This window comes from Balaenoptera physalus (assembly GCF_965194825.1).
Source record: "Balaenoptera physalus genome assembly, chromosome: 2".
Taxonomy (NCBI): domain Eukaryota; kingdom Metazoa; phylum Chordata; class Mammalia; order Artiodactyla; family Balaenopteridae; genus Balaenoptera; species Balaenoptera physalus.
In genome coordinates this window covers 29,334,163-29,352,608 of record NC_138883.1, presented here as the reverse complement: position 1 = coordinate 29,352,608, position 18,446 = coordinate 29,334,163, and the positions used below count along the sequence as shown (strand labels likewise).

At 54.7% G+C, this 18,446-nt stretch overlaps 2 protein-coding genes and 1 long non-coding RNA gene across 16 annotated transcripts in view; 2 read left to right on the top strand and 1 right to left on the bottom strand.

The window, feature by feature from the left end:
* The window catches only part of PAPLN (papilin, proteoglycan like sulfated glycoprotein), a 34,982-nt gene extending 21,203 nt beyond the window's left edge, over positions 1-13,779 (top strand). Inside the window, exons 15-27 of one of the 3 annotated variants that reach the window (XM_082451543.1) lie at positions 704-784; positions 952-1,207; positions 2,226-2,346; positions 2,687-2,801; positions 3,817-4,294; positions 5,068-5,205; positions 5,341-5,465; positions 5,750-5,903; positions 6,528-6,665; positions 7,353-7,480; positions 7,587-7,695; positions 10,165-10,331; positions 12,686-13,779. In XM_082451543.1, coding sequence (XP_082307669.1) covers positions 704-784; positions 952-1,207; positions 2,226-2,346; positions 2,687-2,801; positions 3,817-4,294; positions 5,068-5,205; positions 5,341-5,465; positions 5,750-5,903; positions 6,528-6,665; positions 7,353-7,480; positions 7,587-7,695; positions 10,165-10,331; positions 12,686-12,870 — 2,195 coding nt within the window. In that variant the 3' untranslated portion in view covers positions 12,871-13,779. The other 2 variants (XM_082451542.1, XM_082451541.1) reach the window with 2 other exon arrangements.
* Positions 13,780-13,810: 31 nt separating this feature from the next.
* Positions 13,811-18,446, top strand: part of LOC309655969 — a 26,395-nt gene continuing 21,759 nt past the window's right edge. The window contains exon 1 of the long non-coding RNA XR_014261087.1: positions 13,811-14,304. This is a non-coding gene — a long non-coding RNA (uncharacterized lncRNA). The remainder of the gene's footprint in view (positions 14,305-18,446) is intronic.
* Positions 15,116-18,446, bottom strand: part of NUMB (NUMB endocytic adaptor protein) — a 181,897-nt gene continuing 178,566 nt past the window's right edge. For 8 of the 12 annotated variants that reach the window (XM_082451647.1, XM_082451654.1, XM_082451650.1 and 5 more), the window contains 2 exons: positions 18,387-18,446; positions 15,116-17,217 (listed from right to left, as the gene is read on the bottom strand). The exon at positions 18,387-18,446 is cut by the window's right edge and continues 87 nt beyond it. In XM_082451647.1, coding sequence (XP_082307773.1) covers positions 16,502-17,217; positions 18,387-18,446 — 776 coding nt within the window. In that variant the 3' untranslated portion in view covers positions 15,116-16,501. The remainder of the gene's footprint in view (positions 17,218-18,386) is intronic. The other 4 variants (XM_082451656.1, XM_082451648.1, XM_082451657.1 and 1 more) reach the window with 1 other exon arrangement.

Below are 18,446 nucleotides of genomic sequence, written 5' to 3'. Positions count from 1 at the left end.
TAATGCTGCTATGAACATATTCATGTAGGAGTTTCTGTGTGGGTGTGTATATCCAGTTCCCTTGGGTATATATTTAGAAGTGGAATTGCTGGGCTATATGGTAACTCCATTTAACTTTTTGAGGAACTGCCAGGCTGTTTCCACAGTGTTGCACCATTTTACATTCCCACCAACAGTGCATGGGTTTCCAGTTTGTCCACATCCTCGCCGACACTTGTTATTTCAGTCTTTTTTGATTAGAGTCATCCTAGTGCATATGAAGTGGTGTCTCCTTATGGCTCTGATGTGCGTTTCCTTAATGACTGATGATGTAGAGCATCTTTTCGTGTGCTTGTTGGCCATCTGTGTGTCTTCTTCGGAGGAGCATATGTTCAAGTTCTTTGCCCATTTTAAAATTGGATTGTTTATCTTTTCATCAGTCCAATTAAAAATGTGTATCATTTTTTGTTTTATGTCATTGGGATCAAACATAAACGCTAATTTTACATGTGGCTTTTCCTTTTGCTGAACATGTAACATGAGCATTTTCTATGCGATAAAGACTCTCTTGAAACCTGGGAAGGGTGTTTACAAAAACACAAGTCTGCTCCTTTTTCCTTCTACTGTCCTGGGTTCCCCAGGTCCTGCCTGAGTAGTGGGGTGGGAGCAGATGTTGGTGGGGGTGGCTTTCCCTCTGCACCCTGACTGCCCCGGCTCCCCGCAGAAGTCCCCAGCATGCAGGACATGCACACCAGCCCCAGGGACCCGTGGATGTCTCTGGGCCCACGAGAGGCCCCCGCCTCAGGTGAGAAGCTCAGTGGAAGCCCCCAGCCCCGGGCCCTTGAGATGGAGGTTGAGGGTGGCGGCAGGTGGTTTGGGGGGATGGGGAGAGGTGGGTCTGATGTAGGTACAGATGGAGGGTGAGGAGCCAGGTGGAGACATCACATGACTTTTGCTTCCTCTTCTTTCTAGATTTCAGAGGCCAGTGGTGGGCACCCCAGGAGCAGCCCTCAGCTCAGGGTAACCCCAGAGGCGACCAGAGCCCACACCTGCCAGCCCCGGGCCCAGCCCCATCTCTGCGGCACTCCTCACACCGGCAGCCCCTGCGGTCTGGCTTGGCGCCCCGTGACTGCAGACACAGCCCCCATGGGTGCTGCCCCGATGGCCACACTGCGTCTCTTGGGCCGCAGTGGCAAGGTTGCCCGGGGGCCTCATGTCAGCAGAGCAGGTGGGCGCCTCTTCCTTCTCCCCAGGTCGAAGAGGGAAGGTATGTGTTCAGGGGCTGTGTCCGATGCACGGGGCAGTGTCTCTGCTCAGAGAGGCGGTGGGATGGCTTAGCAGAGCTCCAGGGGTGTTGTCTCTGAGCTGCCCTGATAGCGCAAAACCGAGGACTTGGCTTCCTCTCGCTGAGCTCCCTAATGTGCCAGGTGTGGGTAAACCCCCTGCTTTCTCTGCAGAAGTCAGCCTGTTGAGATGTAGCCTGAGGCTCTGGGAAGGAAAATGGGCTGTGATTCTAGCTCTCCGATCCAAACCAGACTCCCACTCCCTCAGGGGCTGTGGTGCTAAGGGCTGAGGTTCGGCGCCCAGCAGCCTGGGGGTGATTCTCAGCTCAGCCACTTACCAGCTGTGTGCTGGGTGACTTGGGGCAAGTTATTAACCTCTTTGATCTTGGCTTTCTCTGCTGAGAATTGGAAACAATGACAGCCACTGACTGGGGTTCCTGTGAGGCTGAAACGAATCACATGGTGCCTGGCACATAGAAGGTGCTTTGATATGTTCCTTCTTTCACCTTCCTTCCCAACTCCTGGTTGGTGGAGGTGAAATAAGTGGTGGGCTCCTTTGACACCCTCTTCTGCCCCATCGCCCAACTGCTGCCATTTTGTAAAAACTCCCTGGGAACCTGGTATTTGGGCAGGTTCAGGTGAATTTCCCCCTCCTCGGTTTTGTGGTGGGCTGTGTGAGTTGAAGATCTCTCAATTATTAAGGGTTCAGCTCTGCTTATTGTTTTCCTGTTGCCCTCACTGGGAGCCTCTAAGCGGTCAGTGGACATGGCAGAGACTGGGGTTCACAAAATGGTTCTCCCTGCACGCGGGACAACCCGTCTCCCACGCGGATCTTCATCCGGTTAGCCCCTGGCTCAGGGAGCCTCAGAGCCTGGATCCTGGGATACAGGACGCTCAGGGTCCCTGGTAGGGGTGGGGGTCAGGGCTGGGTGGTGAGGGGACGGCTGTGTGATGTCTGTCTAGGTTCGGGTGCTGTCCTGACGGGGTGTCTGTGGCTGAGGGGCCCCATCAGGCTGGCTGTGCGAGCACTTATGGACACGACAACCCCGGGAGCAGGCCACGGTCGAGAGAGGTGGCTTCCACAGTAAGTGGTCACGTGAGGGGCAGGAGTCCAGCCCCCAAGCCTGCTCAATGCCACTGTGACCCAGGTTTTTTGCAGCTTTAGCCTTGGAGAAAGGAGGTCCCTGAAGCCTGCTGGCCTGAACCATCCTCTGGAGGGCACAGGGCTTCAGCGACAGGCCTGGGCTGGAACTGAGGGGTTCAGCCAACATTCTCCTGGCCTCTGATCTGCCCCCAGGGCTGGGGTTATGCTCCACGTGTTCACGGTTCTGTCCCTCTTCCTGCCATCCTCCGCCTGGTAGCCTAGAGTTCCCACCAAGATCCAGACCTATTTCCAACCTCCCAACCTTGGCCTTCCTCCCCAGGCCCAGCAGAATGAGCCCAGTGAGTGCCGGGGCTCCCAGTTCGGCTGTTGCTATGACAACATGGCCTCCGCGTTGGGCCCTCTTGGGGAAGGCTGTGTGGGCCAGCCCAGCTACAGTGAGTGGATGCCCCTTCCTGTCCTTCCTGGTGGGTAGGCTCTGGTCCCACTGTGCTCGCCACCCCACCCAGAGCCAGAAACCTTCCTGCTGCCTTGGGTATTGCTCTTTTCTTCCACAAATACTTATTGATCACCTACTAGGTGCCAGGCCAGAGAACAGTGCCAGATTATTATCGTGTCCAACGGTTTGCACTTGTCGCCGCCTGGTTGCTTGTGGGAGTTGGAGTAGTTGTCGGTGTGGATTCCACAGAGAGGGAAGGCTGTGCTGCCCCCGGGGCTCAGCCCCCTCCAGAGACAGGGTCATCAGGGCTGGGATGGACGGGGTGTCCCCACCCTGCCTGGGATGAGTCCTGGAGGGAGGGCTGTGAGGCGGGAGCATGGGGTGCATGGGTGGAGCGCCAGGGACCATCACAGGGACGTTGGAAGCCAGGTGGGCTGGTGGGCTGAGTCTGCAGGGGGCTGGGCACCTGGATGGGCTTTAAGCAGTGGCCAGCGTGGTCACATCTGAATGCGGAGAGGGGGCAGGCTGTGCCTGGGAGGAGGGCGATTATTATGGGCAGGTTGGGGGCTGGAGAAGGTTCAGAGCTGGTGAAGGGTCCTGGGAACAAGGGTGGGCCCCTCACTGGGCATCTTCACAGGCCTTTGGGGGCTCAGGGCTGGGTCCTCATTGTGAGCTAAGCACAGCAAGGTTTGGCCCTGGGGTTGCTCTGTGTGCGCCCTTGGGGCCTGGGTCAGGTGGGGAAGAGCACGAGGGAGCCTGTCCAGGGAGCTCACGGCCCTGACCTCTGGACGGCTCTAGTTCTGGGGGTGGAGGTGGACGGGGATGATTCTGGAGGCTGCTGGGTTCCCAGCCCAGCGCAGGTCTGGGCAGTGAACAGACTGTCCCCAGGGCTGGTCAGGGGCCCAGTGTAGATGTGCTCCATACCCCGGGAAGGGCCTCACTCCTACGTCCTGGGCAGCGTTTGCAGCTTCATTACTGGGTCCCGGTGACCTGCGTCCTCCCTGCCCCCTCAGTGTACCCCGTGCGGTGCCTACTGCCCAGCGCCCATGGCTCCTGCATGGACTGGGCCGCCCGCTGGTACTTCATCGCCTCCGTGGGCCAGTGTAACCGCTTCTGGTATGGTGGCTGCCATGGCAACGCCAATAACTTTGCCTCGGAGGAGGAGTGTGTGAGCAGCTGCCGGGGACCCCAACATGAGCCCCGCCGACACGACCCTGGGGCCTCTGGCCAAAGCACCCATAGAGACAGTGGCGGCAGCGGTCCTGGGGGCCAGCAGGAGGCCAGCCAGCACGGGACGGAGCCTGTGGTCCAGAGAAAGCCCTTGCCTTCCGGTGGCCTGTGGTGGCGAGATCAAGAGCCTGGGCCGGGGGCCATGGACCACAGACAGGCCTTTGGAGAGGGGCCCCAGGGCCAGGAGCTTGGGCCCAGTGCCCCTGTACTGGGCGGAGACGCAGGACCACCAGCGCCACCTTCTCACAGCTCCTCCTACAGGTGAGGCCCACCTTCCCCAGGTGGGATGGGGGATTAGGGACCCAGGCCCAAGGGCTGAGCCTTTTGGAGCTAAAACCCTGAGGTCAGCTGGGCCTCCCTCCATCCCTAACCTGGAATCTTCCAAACAGCCCAGACTGGAGGGCCTTGCTACCATCATTCTACAGACGGGGAAGCTCAGGCTTTGGAGACATGAGACTTGCTCAGGGGGTCAGGCAGTCGGTGGATGGTGGTGCCTGGACTCTCCAGCAGATCTTGCTGGTATAGCCCAGGGCCTGTCTAGTTGGAAAAGCTTATGAGCTTCATGACCTTTGGCAAGTCATCCAAATTCTCGAAGCCTCAGTTTCTTGACCTGTAAAATGGTGATGTGATCTCATAGGTTTAATGTGGGTCTCATTTGTTGTTAGTCTTGTGACTGTGTCATATTAATGAGATTTGGGAAGATTAAAAACAAAATAAATAAAACTTTGAATTCCAAAGGGATCAGGCATGTGTTTAGCCCCCCACGTGAACCTGGTGTTGCTTCTCTCCCAACCTCTCCGTCCCTGGGCTCTGTGCCTATTCTGTGCTCTTGCAGGAACAGGTTGAGGTAGTAATGCCTGGGGATATTGGGGGGGGGGGAGGGCGGATTCCTGAGTCCTTGGGCTTCCGGAGCTTGGCTTCCCCTGGGAGCCTCTGGCCCCACAGGTGCCCAGAATGGGATGGGCACCAAGCTTTCTGTGTGGTGAAGTCCCTGGTCCCGGCACTCACGCAGACCCTCCCTCCCACCTTTCCAGGATCACCCTGGCAGGCTCGGAGCCCTCCCTGGTACAGGTGGCCCTGGGGCAGCTGGTGCGGCTCTTCTGCCCAGATGACAGCTCCCTGGACCCCCACGCCAGGTGGCAGAAAGACGGGCGGCCCATCTCCTCTGCCAGGTGTGTGTGCAGGCTGCACAGCCCCTCTGATCTCCTGGGACGGGCGGGTGAGTGTGGGGCGACGGCCCCTCTTGTAGGAGCCAGGCTCATTGTTGCCTCAGGAGCCCAGAGCTCAAGCGCCCTCTCTTCATTCAGGCACCAGCTGCAGCCCGATGGCTCCCTGGTCATCAGCCCCCTGTGGGCAGAGGATACTGGCACCTACAGCTGTGGCAGCACCAGGCCAGACAGTGACTCTCAGAAGATCCAGCTTCGCATCACAGGTCTCTGTCCCCACCCCACCCCCGCAGTGGGTCCTCACGGGCCCCGGGGTGGGGTTCTGGCCGGAGGGCCTGGGCCGGGGGGCCTCCGCACTGGAGGACTAGTGTTTCCTTGGGCCAGGGCCTCCTGGTGGCAGGGACCACACACTCCAGCTGGGCTGGGGTGGATGTATTGCCCCTCGTGGCCCTCATTTCTCCATTGGTCCCCCGCCGGCCCCATGGCCCACCCTTCCTTCCACCCCCTTCTCCCCACCGCTCACCCCTTGCTTCTCCTGGCCTCCTGACAGGGGGTGACGTGGCTGTGCTTCCTGAGGCTGAACCAAGGCACTTCCCTCAGACCAGGGACCCAGCCCAGGGCCACAGTCCTCGGGACCGCGGCCTAGGGGGCAGTTCTGGGGGCCGGGGGGCCGTCTCCTCCTCGCACCCACGGCCCACGAGCAGGTAACAGTGTGCAGTGCTGTCCTGCTCTTGGTCTGCCCCACTGAGGCTGGGGTTAGGGGAGGTCTCGGTGAGAGGCGGGGAGGGTGGGTGGTCCCAGGCCAGCGTGTGCTGTGAGCAGGCTTGCTGGCCCCTGCTCAGGGCTCTGTGAGGGGAGGGCTGGGGAAGCATGGGTCCCTGAGCTCAGCTTCTGGAGGAGAAAGGGGACCCCGCCCACCACCCCGAGCCGTGGGGAACGGAGCGGTGCCTGGCCCAGGCCTCAGGAGCCGAGGGAGGGGAGGACACCGGCAGCTAGAGGGCCTGAGAAGGCCTTGAAGAAGGGCAGTTTACGGAGGGGATGCAGAGAGCTGGGGGTGCCCAAGTCAAGGACCTGGAGGCAGACGCACAGGGCGGGCGGGGGACAGTCAGAGGTTCTGCGTGGGGAGGTGAGATAAGCCACAGGTGTCTTTTAGACCTGGTCCCAGATGTCCCAACTGGAACAAAGGGGTGATGTTGGGAAGCAGAATCTGGCTGGAGGGGGAAGGGGCCCACGAGGCTGTGCGGAGGTCCCGTCCCCTGGCGTGGGTGGGAGTTGGGGAGAGGCAGCGGCAGGGACCCCCTCACGGCCGTGGGGTGCCTGCTCTGCAGGCTGCGTCTGGACCGGCATCAGCCTGGGGTGGTGGACGCCCATCCAGGCCAGCGGATCCGGCTGACCTGTCGTGCCGAGGGCTTCCCACCGCCAAGCGTCGAGTGGCAGAGAGATGGGCAGCCCCTCTCTTCCCCCAGGTTCGTTCAGCTCCTTTCCCCTCCCTCCTGGCCGGCCTCCAGCCCCACCCCCACTGGGGGAGGGAGTTGCAGGTGCCCCCTGGTCCTGAGCAGGACCCCAGGGCCCCTTGAGGGTTGGAGCTGTGGCGTCGGGCTCCTCGGGCAGACCGCATTTGGGTCTCTGGGCCTTTCCGGAGTGTGGTTAGCGGACAGAAGTAAGGGCCTGCTAACAGAGGTGACAGCTGAGTGAGGAAACGAAGGCGGACACACTTCTGGCTTTAATCACAAGGGCTCACGTTTATTGAGCCCGTTCTGAGGTGAGGCTTTTCTCCTCATTATGACCTGCAGAGGAGCCCCAACAGGTGGGTGCTATTTTACCCCCATTTGACACGCACAAGCTGAACACCACACAGCTCCTAAGTGGCTGAACCAGGACTGAGCCTAGTAAACAAGTGTAGCAAAAACTAGAAACCCAAGCCAGAATTATTTTGTATCAGAAAACTTGACTTGTTTATTGCCAGGCTCTAAAGTCAGGTGTCTTTAAGGAGAGTGCCAGCTGCTGGAGGGCCTGAGGCCAACTGGCCGTTGGTCAGATCCCACTGACAGCAGGGGCAGCTCAGCCTCTCACCAGGGGAGGGAAGATCCTGCCCCTCCCGCCCCCTGCCGGGCGCCTTGGGGTGGGGACGCCTAATTGTGCTTGGCCCCCAGACACCAGCTGCAGTCCGACGGCTCCCTGGTCATCAGCCGCGTGGCTGTGGAAGATGGAGGCTTCTATACCTGTGTTGCAGTCAACGGGCAGGACCGAGACCAGCGCTGGGTCCAGCTCAGAGTTCTGGGTAAGGCGGCAGTCCCGAGCGGGAGGGTGAGCGTGGCCGGCGGCCTCTGAGGTCAGGTGGGGCAGGATGGGCGTGGTGGCTGACAGTGCCCCCTCCTTGGGCCCAGGGGAGCTGACAATCACAGGGCTGCCCTCTACGGTGATGGTGCCAGAAGGTGACACGGCCAGGCTGCTGTGTGCGGTGGCGGGCGAAAGCGTGAACATCAGATGGTCCAGGTAAGGCTCTGCTCCAGGCAGGCCTGGCCCTCGGGCCCTCGTACCTGAGGTGGTACAGCCCAGACAGAGGGGGTCCACCTTCCTGTAGGATGCTGCGGTCACCACCGCCCCCACCCCTCATTCTTCCACTCCCGCCTCCCGGCCTGGTGCCAGGGAAGGGGCCACGGCGCCCTTATCCCGACACACGGAAGCCCCCTGGGACTGCTCTTTTCTGTTGGTCGGGCTACCCCGGGTTTCTCAACCTCGGCACTATTGAGATGTTGGGCTGACACGTTCGTCTGTTGGGGTGCGCTGGAGGACGCCTAGGAGCGTCCAGGCCATCCACCCGCCAGATGCCAGCGGCACTCTCTCCCAAGTCATGGCAATAAAAAGTCTCCAGATGTTGCCAAATGTCTCCTGGGTGACAGAATCTCCACTGGCATTGAGAAACCCTGGGCTGCACACAGCTTTGAGGACTTCAGTGGTCTTTTACCCCAAATCTGTTGGTCTTTCATTCATTCAGCGGTTTTTTGCCCACTTCCTCCTTGCACTATGTCAGGACTAGGCTAGGCTCTGGGGATCCTGGGGTAATCTGAGCCCCCCAGAAACTCCCAGGCAGGAGATGGCCCAGTGTCCCCCAGGCTCCAGAGGTTTGCCCTAAGTGCGTCTGTGCGCAGTGGGGTGAGGCTGTCTCCTGTCTGGGAGAATGGATGAAGGGAAGGATGTTCTTGGTCAAGCCTCAAGGGTGAGTACTGGAGCGACGATGCCGGGATGGGAATGGGCCCGCACACTGGCAGGAACGGTGAGGGTCACGGAGGTCGGCTGCCTCTCTGTGGCCTTGATGCCAGGGAAGGTGGTGGGAACCTCTGCAGGCTTCTCAGCTGGTGCTCTCAGCCGGCCCTGCCCTGATCAGCTGTGGCTGTGATTATCCTATCAGGCCTGGATCTTGCCAGCAGCAAACATGCTCAGGACACCCCTCTTCAAAACAAACAAACATAAACACACCGTCCTCTGACCCAGTGTTTCCCTGCAGTGGGGTCCTATATTGCGTCCCCTTCATGCACGGCTGTTTACATTGTCTCGGTCTGCTCACCTCCCTGCTGGCAGCTCAGCCCTTGCCCCGGGACCTCTCCTCCACCCCCGCACTCCCATGCCAGGGACACTGCCCTGACCGAGGTCACCAGTACCTCCCTGTTCCTCAGTCCTTGAGCAGACTCTGTCCCACATGACCTGCAGTCTCCTTCCTGCTTCTCCGGCTACTGCTTCTGTTGTCCTGGCCCGCTCATCGCATCCCTCTCCCTGAGAGGCTGGTGTACCTTGAGGTCTGTCCTTGGTCGTCGGTCCTCGGCTTTTCTCTAACTTCACCTTGGGTAGCGCTGTAGACATGAAGTTTCCAGAACCATCAGTGCTGAGACACTATCTGGGTCCAGACCTCAAATCTGATGCCTCCTGGTGTCTCACAGCACCCGAAATGCGAAATGGGGGAAAATAACCTCACCATTCACCCCTCATCCTGCCCTGGATCTCCCCACAGTCGGGGGGGCACCACCACTGCCCAGTAACCAAGCTAGGAACCTGCTACCCTTGATCTCTTCTTCTCCCCCACCTCCCACCTCTGACCCTCACCCAGGTCCCTTTGCTTTACTGTCTGCCTCGTCAACCTGTGTGCACACCTGCGGCAGCCACTCACCTGGCCTCTGCCCTCGGGCTTGTCCCTGCCCCACGCTGCGGTTGGTGATCCTTTCCAAGCACACGTGGCGTTGTCAGTCCTGCTCAGCTCACACCCCTCGCTCACCCCCAGGATCCGGTCCAGACTCCTGACCAGAGCCGTGCGCACTTCCTCCCACGCCCACTCTCCTCGCTCCGGCCGTGGCCTTCCTGCAAACCCCCGAGTCCCCGTGTCCTCCCTGTCAGCCAGCTGCTCCTCCTCACCCTCAGGTCAGGCCTCGGCCAGCTGTCCTCCTCAGGGAAGGCTCCCCTACCACCCGCACCCCGCCCCACCTCCCTGGAGGCAGGAGTGCTCTTGTCCTTCATCCCGCTGCTTAGAGGACCTCTGTTGACGAGGAGGGAGAGTGAGAGACCTGTGGGGATAAGGGGCAGATCTGGGATGTCCTGGGACAAGGGGCAGATCTGGGATGTCCTGGGACAAGGGGCAGATCTGGGATGTCCTGGGACAAGGGGCAGATCTGGGATGTCCTGGCACAGGGGCAGATCTGGGATGTCCTGGGACAAGGGGCAGATCTGCAGTCACTTAGGTCAGCTGGTGTGAGTTCACCTCACTTCCGAGGTATTTTGCTTCGGCGTCGCTGGTCTATCACCTTGGTTCCAGACCCATCCCTTCCTTAAGGTGAGGGGCTGCGAAGAGGGAGTCGTTGGCTCTGGAGTGGCCTTGGATTACCTCCTCCCCCTGGCCCCGGGAGGCCTGGCACAGCTTCCCAGGGCCTGAAGACGAGGGCCTGGACAGCTCTCTCAGCGTCCTCTCCCCTCCAGGAACGGGCTGCCGGTGCGGGCCGACGGCCACCGTGTCCACCAGTCCCCGGATGGCACACTGCTGATCCACAACCTGCGGGCCAGGGACGAGGGCTCCTACACGTGCAGCGCCTACCGTGGAAGCCAGGCGGTCAGCCGCAGCACCGAGGTGAAGGTGGTCCCGCCAGGTAAGGAAGGCCTATCCCAGGCACCTGCTTGTCCTTGAGAGCTGGCTGCCTGCTGCAGAATGCGGAGGGGGCAGGCTCTGCAGTCCAAGGGACTCAACTCCAAATCCTGCCTCACCTTGCCAGTTCCTGGTAGTGTGACTTGGAGCAGGCCAGTTGTCATGGGGCTTGAAACAGCCCTGGGAGAGAACTGCCAGGGCCTTTCCATGCTGGTCAGCCTGGACGGCCAGGCCTGGCTGCCTCCTGTCTGTGGGGCTGAGGCTGGAATTGGCCAGGCTAGAGGTTGAAGTCTGGTAGAAATGTTGCTTAGTGAGCGGGACTGACAGTGGGCTTCCAGTCTGTGAGCTCCTTAAGCCAGCGACTGGGACGCACGTCCCAGGGCCCAGCGCGATGCTTGGCATCACCAGGTGCTCAGAGACTCAGTGACGGAGTACATGCTTGCATGAAGGCATTGCCTTGGCCAAAGCACCGTCCTGCAGGGGCCACTTTTCACCTCTGTCCTGCCCAGCAAGTAGATCTTTGTCTGTGTATTTACCAAACTTACGAGACTTGAGACAGGCCAGAAGGCAGGTTTATGTGAGAAGGAGAGCTGTCAGGAGGATCCAGATGGGCATGTTTGTGATTAGCTATAGACATGGCTACCTGGGAAGCTAAACTGTAATCAGAAATTTGGTTGATGCTGAAGTTTGGTGGGGCTCCTGATGTGGTGTGACGTGACTGCCTTCCTGGATAGGACACTATGGCCTCAGTCCAGCTACCATTCTCCCACCCCGTTAGATGAGCGTTGCTAATCTTTTTTTTTTGTGGGCAGCGAGGGGGTGAGAGAAGCTATCTCCCTCCCTCCTTTAACAGTGTTCGTTCCATCGATTAGGCTGCATGTTATCTGCTGTCACCCGTTTAAGCTTTTTGTAGCATTTCACTGGTTGAGGCTGTCTCACTGTGCCCTGTTCGTGGTTTGGTGGCATGTTGGAACTGCAGTGTTTGAATCAGGGTGGGGGGCCTTGAGCTAGTCACACTCTGGTGTAAGGGATACTGTGAAGACCTCTCAAGCTTTTTGCCTACAAGTTTAGGGTGAGAAACAGAAAATATTGTAGGGTTAAAACATAGGGGGGGTCACTCACACTTTTGTAAGTGAGTGGGAATGCTATGGGGCAAAACAGTTACATGCTTACATTCTAGCCATGGTTACTGTGTGCCCCAGGTGCTATTATTATCTCCACTTCAGATAAGAAAACTGAGACACAGAGAGCTTAAGTAATATTAATTTGCCCAGAGACCCCCGGCTAGAAGTGGCAGAGCCAGGATGGCGCCCAGGCAACCAGCGTGCTTCACCAGCAAGCCCAGCACCTCCTCACCTCTGGCCGTGATGGGTCCAAGGGCTGCAATGGCTGAGATAAAGTTGATACCAAAGTTATGATTTTTAAGAATAGGCATAGATGGCTTGCTCTTTATGTAAATGTAAGTAGTTCGTACTCTTGTATCATCGATAAACCAAGCCTTTATACAGCCGTCCACTTGTTAGGTATGGTCTTTTAGTTGTATTTTGGGAGGAAGCAGGGGAGAGGGCATGGAGTAGGCCGTCCCCAGCCCCATGAGGTGACTTTAGGGAGGTGCTGCTCAGGCCTAAGCCAAGCTGAGTCATAAGAGCCCCTTCCAGAAAGAAAAGGCCCCTTCAGTGCTAAGATGAAGCAGCAGGATGAAACTCTCATAGGGATTTATAAGATACCGAAGCTTCCAGTAAATTCAGAGGGGAGGCAACCAGCGCTTTGTGCTCGAGGTAGTATCAGTGCCACAGTTCACAGCCTGTCCTCCTGTCACCTTGCCTAATACTCTTTGCTGTCTCTGGGGGAAGTGGAAAAATTGGAAAGATGGGGAACTAAGTGACTAAGCCGGGGCTATTGAAGGCACAAAACTTTTGAGGTAGGAGGAAACCAGCAGTGAAAGAGAAAACACAGCCTTCGACTCAAAATTGTGCTTAGGGCTGACCCTGCTCTCTCTTCTGCCCCATCCAGAGGCTGCAACAGTGTCGTCCAGCTCTTCAGGTCTCAATGGTCAGGGCAGGGGGTTGGTTAACTTCCAGAGATGTTTAATCATCCAGGCAGTCAATATTTGGGAGTCTGTGATGGGCTGTGCGCTGGGCGGAAGCTGCAAAAGAATGGGAGGACCACTGCGTGCTGAAGTGAGGCCAGTGACAGTGGAAACTGTGAGCCCTCCCATAGCTGTACATACAGGTGTCACAAGGTTACAGAGTGACAGCACTTTCCTTTCAGGGAAATGAAATGAAATGAAATGGTAGGTGAGAGTTCTCAGCCTACACAGAGCTTTCTTACCACCCTCTCTCCCCCGCTGTCTCGCAGCACTGGCCACCGCGCCGAGGGACCCCGGCAGGGAGTGCATCGACCAGCCGGAGCTGGCCAACTGTGATTTGATCCTGCAGGCCCAGCTCTGCGGCAATGAGTACTACTCCAGCTTCTGCTGTGCCAGCTGTTCCCGTGTCTGGCCTCCCGCTCAGCCCATCTGGCAGCAAGGATACAACTCATAGGGCTGGGAGAAGGGAAGACAGGCTCTCGGTCTCCCCTGTCTGGCCGGCAAAGGGAGTTCTCCGGAGACACTGGCCTCTTCAAAGCTGCTCCAGCTGTAGAGCACCAGCGACAGCCTCCCTCTGTAGTCCCAGCAGTGTTTGCTTCTCTGACGTACCACACACGCCTGCTGAGTTGTCAAGAAGAAGCATCTATTTGGATAAGGACACCCTTCACTTTACAACTTCCCTCTATAATTTGTTACACAGGATCAGTTCACTGTGTTTTAAAGGAAGCTGCCAGGGTTCTCACTTCATTTAAAGCTGTGTGGGGAGGTGTGTAATGATCTCAAAGTGTATCTTCTACGGGAACACTAACTAACTCCTGTTGTGTCAGGGAAGCATTCTTTGCTAGAACTAGGTCTCATCTGGGGTCCAAACAGTGGTTCATTGCTCTAGTCTCTCTCGCCCTTCTAGGTAGTATAGCAACCAGCTTCAAATCCCGTCTGTGCGTACGGTTAACAGCTTGATGTTTGTGAAAACCGTCGACGAAGTGGAATATAAATGAAAGGCTCAGTATAGGGATTTGGGATGAAAGAGCAGCCACTGCATCATTATCTGAGTATGAAAGAACTATAAAAGCTCCTTCCTTTCATCAAGAGGCTGGAGCCCTCCTCCCGAGGCGGACATGCAAAGCCAAGCTATGAGGCTCGTCTCACACCTGCATGGAGCAGGTGGGCCTGTTCGGTGCAGTGACCAACAAGGAGCCTCTCCTCCTCAAGCCGGAATCTGTGATGCAGAATACTTGATGCCAGATAAAAACCAGACTGTTGGGCTTCGCTGGTGATGCAGTGGTTAAGGATCCGCCTGCCAATGCAGCGGACGCGGGTCTGAGCCCTGGTCCGGGAAGAAGATCCCACATGCCGCAGAGCAACTAATAAGCCCACGAGCCACAACTACTGAAGCCCGTGCTCCGCAACAAGAGAAGCCACCGCAACGAGAAGCCCGCGCACCGCAAAGAAGAGTAGCCCCTGCTTGCTGCAACTAGAGAAAGCCTGCGTTGTAGCAACAAAGATCCAACTCAGCCAAAAATAAATAATTAAATAAAACAAAAACAGACTATTATAAAAAACAGCACCAGCAGGATGGTGGGGGGAACCAATGCAGGGGAGGGCGATGTAATACAGGGAAGTGGTTTCAGAAATGGTTTGAGTTGGAAGAGGTCATTCTTCCTCTCTTGGAGCCACTTAATTAATTCCTTGCTGCTCAATCAAGAGGCCTGGTTTCAGTGAGTTTCCGAGTTTCTTTCCACTTTAACCTTCTACACATCCTCCAGAGGACTGGCTGGGCCTAGTAACAGAGGTTATTCTGGGACACAAGAAAGACAGGCATTACAGGGAAAGGTGACTTTTTTATTACCAACACACTGGCTGGAAAAGACAAACAGCTGCATCATGGGTGAGTGATACTTCTTGGTCTACCTCTCATTCAACAAAAGAAATGTGGCGGCACAGGTCTTTTTTCCTTTTCATTTTAAAAAAATATTGAGGTGCATCCCTTTCCCTAACCATAGCTGGTTTTGCTGTAGAAATTGGAAAATAAGGGCTACTTTATTGGACTCCCCTGTTCTTTAGTTAAACTAGTATTTGGCATATTTGTGACACACTTCAGAAGGTTAAGTTTGAGGTTAGCTAGCTCTTCTTGGAACTAGTCATAGAGTAGTGGGGTAAGGTTAGAGGTGAGAGTAAAACTCAATCTAGACCAGTGGTTCTCAACCCTCTTCCATACTGGGAGCTTTTTAAAAAACTGAACCTGGGGTTCTACTCCCCAGAGATTTTGATTTAATTGGTCTGGAGTATGGGCCAGGCATGAGGATTTTAAAATCTCCCAGATGATTCTAAAATGTATTCAAAGTTGGAAATCACTGCTCCAGCCTAACTTCTCAGAATGTGAATTTTGTTAAAATGCAGATTCTGATTACTAGGTCTGGGGTCGGCTGAGGTTCTGTATCTCTAACCAGCTGCCAGGTTGAAGTCTGCACTTTGAGCAAGAAGAATCTGACATCAGAGATGTGCTTAGGAACAACCAAAGCCTAAAGTGTGGATACAAATATGAATTTTAAGAATATACTAGTCCCAGTGAAAGATTTTCTAGCCATCAACCTAGAGATCTGTGGCAGCAGTAGAATGGAGAGAGGACAAGACCAAAAAGAACCAAAACTCACTTGCTAATAGAAAAGGGGAAAGAATAGCCCTTCATGGCCCAAAGCTTCTACCATGAACATTTATTTCTGTTAAAGCAGATTATAAATTCTCATCAGTACAAATATATATAACTTACATTTGATTGTAAGGCCAACGTTCAAAAGTAAAAATGAGATGGGATCTCATGTTGTTACCAGAGGTCAAGTGGCTGCAACTGGCAAATGGGATGTTCTGCTCACCGCGAGGGAGACGGATGGACACACACACACCCACACGCACACGCACACGCAGTGCTAATAAAACTAGAACCTCCATCCCCACAAAACTCGTGGGAACAAAACTTAAAGGACAAAGCAAAACCCACCAAGACCTACATGACAAACCAACACAGTAACCTGTGTTCCTGTCTATGGATATGATTATGTCATTGTCACCTTAGTGTTAAAACAAAGTAAAGGATTAACATAAGGAAACTGCAGCAATATATAGAAGAAAATACATATTCTCTATTTAGATTGATTCCATTAAAATAATGACATTAGAATTTCTTTATAGGTTTAAAACCAGGACAATACTGCTCGCTCTTTATTTAAAACTACTACCTAGTTGACTATATTGGTCATAAGCATGATTGTTGTTGCAATGTGCTACTTACAGTAAATGATACCAAGTAAGCTAGGGATCCCGTCTGCAACTTCCAACCCTTCCTCTTTTTACTTCAATAGGCATAATGATAAATCTTATGTACAATTTCTTACAGCTAACCCTTTACCTTTGGCAAGATTACTTACAACTCATACAACTTTTTAATAGTGAGAACTATTTAAAATATTCTAAATGCATAAAAATAAAGATTTTGGCTTTTTTATATTTATAATATTTATTCTTACTCAAAATGGAAGCTCAACTTTACCCCTAAAATATAGCTCTGCTGGGCGGCTCCTGATGTGCCCTCCTGGGAATTCTGGCAGCACAGCCTGCCTCTTGTCCCCAGCCCAAGCACAGGCCACCCTGTTTTTGATCTTTAAGACAGGCCAGTACTGAGAGAGGAGGCAGGTGAATGGCCTGAAAAACAAAGGGAGATCGTTTTGCTTCCCGTTGTGTTTTATATTCCAGTAAATGTGCTTTGAGTACAGGTTCCTGTTCAGATACTTCTGCCTCTCTGTTGCCAGAGATTTGTGAGGGGGCTGAGGGAGGAAGAGGGGGGCAGAGGGTAACATTTCCTTAACTTCTTTAGTCTAACTGCAAGACAGCTCTTCTCTAGGAATGGTTTTCTCCACTTTTTTCAATCAATCACCCCTTCAGCACTCTATGCCTGGACATGCTCCTGGGGACCTTTGGGATTAGTGAAAAGCGTACTGGTTGGGAACACAAAGTCCCCTTTGCTCCTTTGACCTCCACCCTCCGCCCTTGCCTAAGTACAGACAAAATACGTAAACCATAAGGACTGCTTAAAGTTCAATTTCAAAAGTCTTCTGTAAGTCACTGGAGAAAGGGTTGGTGGGGGAGGGGTTAGTACGCTGCTTGGACTTGCTTTCTAATGCGGCCCACTGGGCTTCGAAAGGATCCACTGGGCAGGTGCCTGCAGGAACCTCTGTGTGCTTGTCTCCTGAGGCCAACCTGCCATCGTCTACACCATTGAAAGCTGCAGAACCGTTGAGGTGCTGAGCAGGAGGCTTAAAGAAGGGGCTGGCAGTAGCACTGCTTGTCTCGTACTGAGGGAATGTCTGCTGCTTGACCAGGTTGGGAGACTGATGGGGTTGGGTAGCCTGAGGGTGGCCTGCAGTGCCAAACATGTTGGCAACCATCTGGGAGGGAGTGATGCCCACCACAGGCACATTAGGGGCTGGATAGGTCATCCCATTAGCCACAGGATAGGACTGGGCAGGGACAAAGGCTGGCTGCAGGGGTGGGACCACACCCACTGGCACAGGCTGAGAGGTGAGGAATGCATTTCCTTGGAAAGGTGGCGCTGGCTGGGAGATGGCACTGGGTGGAGGAGGTTGGAGAACTGGCTGCAGAGGGGCAGCTGAGGCCTGGGGCTGTTGAGCCCGGACGCACTTGGACACCTCTTCCAACCAGCGGTCGGCCTCAGAGGGAGTGCGTCTGTGACCAGCCTGGAAGAGACCTGGAGAGACAGCACCAGAAGATTGACCCCACTCGGTCCCTGGAACCAACGAGAGGAAGAGAGGAGAGAATCAGAATTATTAGGGGCTTCTTTCTTCACCGGATTATCTTGGCTATTTGAATGAGCCTAATGTGGAACAAGCCCCTCAGTGGGATATTCTGTGGTTTTGATAGGTGGGAGGAAAGTCTCTATTACCAGGTTTTGTGGTAGGACAGGGAGAACCCATGAGACCATGTGGCTATCTCAGCCACACTGAGGAGCTGCAAGATATGGCTCAACTGCATCGAACCAAGGCTGCTGGCTGGCATCAGAACCCATCCCCACCGTTGCTGTGGCTTGCACATACTCTAAAGGGCCCGAGGTAATTTACCTTCTGCTCTAACAGAATGAAAAGAAAATAACCAGCGACCTGGTGCTGTACTTTGTGGCCCCTTCCTGGCTTCCAGACATATGTTGTCTTCCTGGTGAACTGCCTTTAATATTACTAAAATTTTTTTTTGTTAATAAATGTTCATTGTAGAAAAACTAGAACGTATAGAAAAGCAAATATAAGGTGCTTCTTGTAGCCTTTTTTGTAGGCCTGCCATTGTAAGAGGCAGAGTCGTCTCTTCCTACAGGCACGGCCACGGATCCACATCCAGGGACAGGCTCTCTTGAGGTAGGGCCCAGGAATCTGGATATTATGAAGCTCTATGGGTGGTTCTATAGTCCTAAGAACTATCAACCTAACCTCTTTAGTTCCTCTCTGACACCATCCTTTCCTTTTTCTTTCTTTTTTCTTTTTTTAACTGGAGTATTGTTGCTTTACATGCTGTTGTCATTTTCTGCTGTACAGCAAAGTGAATCAGCCATACGTATACATACATCCCCTCTTTTTTGGACTTCCTTCCCGTTTAGGTCACCACAGAGCACTGAGTAGAGTTCCCTGTGCTATACGGTAGGTTCTCATTAGTTACCGATTTTATACATAGTGGTATATATGTGTCAATCCCAATCTCCCCATTCATCCCCTTGCCCCCTTGGTATCCATATGTTTGTTCTCTATGTCTGTGACACCATCCTTTCTTAATAGTAGTTTATTTCCAAGAGGGATCATACTTTTCCTAAAAGGACTCCTCCCTGGTTCCCACTCAGCTAAATGGCTGATTTTTGAACAAGGGTCACTTATATGATCCCAGAATCCTCACCACCATCTGTGGTCACCTTACCCGAATGTGTGGCTGCAATTCCCTTGTTAGCAGCATCAGGGGCATAGGCCCAAGGGTTGG